This window comes from Salvelinus fontinalis, chromosome 33, assembly GCF_029448725.1.
Source record: "Salvelinus fontinalis isolate EN_2023a chromosome 33, ASM2944872v1, whole genome shotgun sequence".
NCBI classification, from domain to species: Eukaryota; Metazoa; Chordata; class Actinopteri; order Salmoniformes; family Salmonidae; genus Salvelinus; species Salvelinus fontinalis.
The window spans coordinates 17,971,792-17,974,765 of NC_074697.1; the positions used below are offsets into that span (position 1 = coordinate 17,971,792).

General features: G+C 40.9%; 1 protein-coding gene across 1 annotated transcript; it reads left to right on the forward strand.

Annotated features, from left to right (window-relative positions):
- The first annotated feature begins 222 nt into the window (after positions 1 to 222).
- On the forward strand, positions 223 to 1,344 carry LOC129831520 (ATP-sensitive inward rectifier potassium channel 1-like). Its single transcript, XM_055894885.1, has one exon. It carries the CDS (start codon positions 223 to 225, stop codon positions 1,342 to 1,344), a length of 1,122 nt encoding a protein of 373 aa, XP_055750860.1.
- Positions 1,345 to 2,974: the final 1,630 nt, after the last annotated feature.

Below are 2,974 nucleotides of genomic sequence, written 5' to 3' on the forward strand. Positions count from 1 at the left end.
CAAGTAAGTAGAGAAATGTGGTTGTGGCAGGTATGTGAAGTCATTTCATTGATCATAGACTGACTGAGGTGTTTGTGCTCGTGAGTTGTTTCATATAATGATATTTTGATGAAAATTAAGGTCAGTGGGACTTTTACCTTTATGTTTAACCCAATTAGTTAAAGTATTAACTATTTCACAAACAAATTCTTATTATCTCTAACAGAAGACAGGACCTAGAAAATGATGTTTGGCATCAGCAAGCGCATCCAGGACCACCTGGTGGAGCGAAGAATCCGCAGAACCCGGCTGGTGACCAAATATGGCCAATGCAACATTGAATTTGGTAACGTGAAATGCGGCAACCAGTTTGCCTTCCTCGTGGACTTCTGGACGACCTTCATGGAATTCCGCTGGCGCTTTGTCCTCTTCTTCTTCACCGTCTCATTCACCCTGAGTTGGTTCATCTTCGGACTACTGTGGTTCTGGATCGCCCGGAGCAACGGGGACCTGACCTGGCAGAACCCCTCAAAAGGCCACAAGTACTGTGTGGAAAACGTTTTCGATCTCATTACAGCATTCCTCTTCTCCCTGGAGACCCAGACCAGCATCGGGTATGGTATACGCGTCATCACCCCTCACTGTTCTGGTGCTGTAACCCTCATCATTACCCAGTTTCTCATAGGTTCCATCATCAACTGTTTCATGTGTGGAATCATCCTGGCCAAGATAGCCATCCCTAAGAAAAGGGCCAAGACCATCACATTCAGTCAGACAGCTGTCATCTGTCCTAAGAAGGACTTCCTTTGCCTCATGATAAGAGTGGCCAACTTACGCAAGACCCTGATGATCGGGAGCCAGATCTATGGCAAGTTGTTGAGGACAACCATCAAACCCAATGGGGAGACAATCATCATGGACCAGGTGAACATTGAGTTCATGGTGGACGCTGGGAAGGACAACCTCTTCTTTGTGTGCCCTCTCACACTCTACCATGTGATTGACAAGGCTAGCCCTTTCTTTGAGATGGCAGTGGACACTCTTCATAAGCAGGAGTTTGAGCTGGTGGTGTTTCTGGACGGCACAGCCGAGACCACCAGCTCAGCCTGCCAGGTCAGGACCTCCTTCATCCCTCAGGAGATCATGTGGGGTTACAGCTTCCTGCCAATCATCTCCCGCAGTAAAGAGGGCAAGTACAGAGTGAACTTCTCCAACTTCTCCAAAGTGGTGCCCGTGGCCACTGCACATTGTTCCTACTGTTTCCACAACATGAAGGGACACCACCTCCACTCCATTAACGGAATCGACAACTGGGAATTTGAAGCAAATGATAACTTAGAACAACCTAATATGACCAAGTTGTGAGCTTATGTGGCCTGAGGAATAGAAGACAGTTATAGGTTGTACACGGTTAGAAAAAAGGATGCTAAAGGGTTCTTCAGGTGTGCCCATAGAATAACTATTTTTAGTTCAACATTATAAAAATTACAAATCTGAACAAGGCTGATTTTTTTTGTATTCATACTTTAAAATCATATTATCCTATTTTAAGAATGATTTACTTATCACGTGCTAACTGTGTTAGACTATTTACCTTGTTTTAGGAATATATATCTTGAGTTGTCTTACCACAAGTTAAATGAGACACATTCTTGAGGGAACAGCTTTTTGAAGCTGGAATCTACTGATGACAAGAATTTGAAGATATGTAGGCTTGCTCTAAGAATCACACTTGAAGATATTTGTATTAAAAACATTTACAATCCAGATATGACTCAAACTGCTTTTTTTCAATATGCCACAGCAGACACTTTCATGCAAAGCAACTTAGTACATTATGTGAACTCCCCCAGTGGGAAACGAAGCCCCAAACCTGCCATCTGAGCTAGTGCTAGACAACATTAGAACACCTATTCGTTATAACTGTGACGTGCAAGGACATCCCCAAGATAATGCTTCATTGGAGCATACATGCTGCTTTTGAAAGTGAGTGAGTAGTAGGTAAAATCTATAAGCTTTTCCTTATAGACCCAAGGTGTCATACGGCTGATAATCAAAGAAATAGGAAGAGTTTGCTAAATTCTGGAACATTGTCATTCCCGTTGGTAACGATCAAAGACTTTTGACTTGTATATTTATTCCCATTTATAACAAGCCACTTGACTAACACAACATGTCATCATTTATCAATAACACAGAACTCCATTTTTTCCATTATCATATTGTACATTTCTCGCCTCAGAGGGGGGTCCCAATTCTCTTTCATGTGTAAAAATGGGATGTTGTGAGCCATTCACAGTTTGACTGCATTCAAACAGCTGATTATGCTTCACCAATGATTTGCTAAAATGTTTTAAACTTACATTTTGGAAGTCCATTGCTTAAAAATAGCGTGCTTTGATTCAAATCTCATGCACATGTGGCTTACCATAGGACCCACATATTTAATTTGTGTGGGAAGGTGAAGTAAATAATGTTGCTTGAGTGGTACATTATCAATAAAAATCTGCGTGAAATTTTTCAAATGCTGCTTGATTAATAACATGAATCTTGAAATGGTTTGAAGCGAAATCACTAGAGCAAAAAGTATCTGGGTAAACTCTATCAACTCAAGCATGAATAAGGGATAATCCTAGAGAATTGTTTGGAGGATATATTGGCACAGGTGTTGTTATATTGGCAAACCGTGCCAATATATCCTCCAAACACCGGCTTCCAGGGCATTATCACTTTCATACAAAGCCAAGAAAGATCACTTGATTTAGCAATGGCAAGAAGTTTAATTTCAGCTAGCTTAGATCTATATTTAGGATCTATATTTCTCAATGAATAGTAAATCGTCAGCAATTTTTTTTAAAGCATGTGATCCAGGTGGGTTGCATATCTCTATTTCATCTGTATAAAAAATCAACTTCAAAAGATTGGGCCTAGCAAAGAAAAGTGGGAGTGACTTGAAAATGAGAATGTGTTCAGGCAACTTAACAAGGTAAACGAA

Coding starts and splice junctions, on each gene's coding strand:
- LOC129831520 (XM_055894885.1), top strand. CDS start 223: ATGATGTTTGGCATCAGCAAGCGCATCCAGGACCACCTGGTGGAGCGA.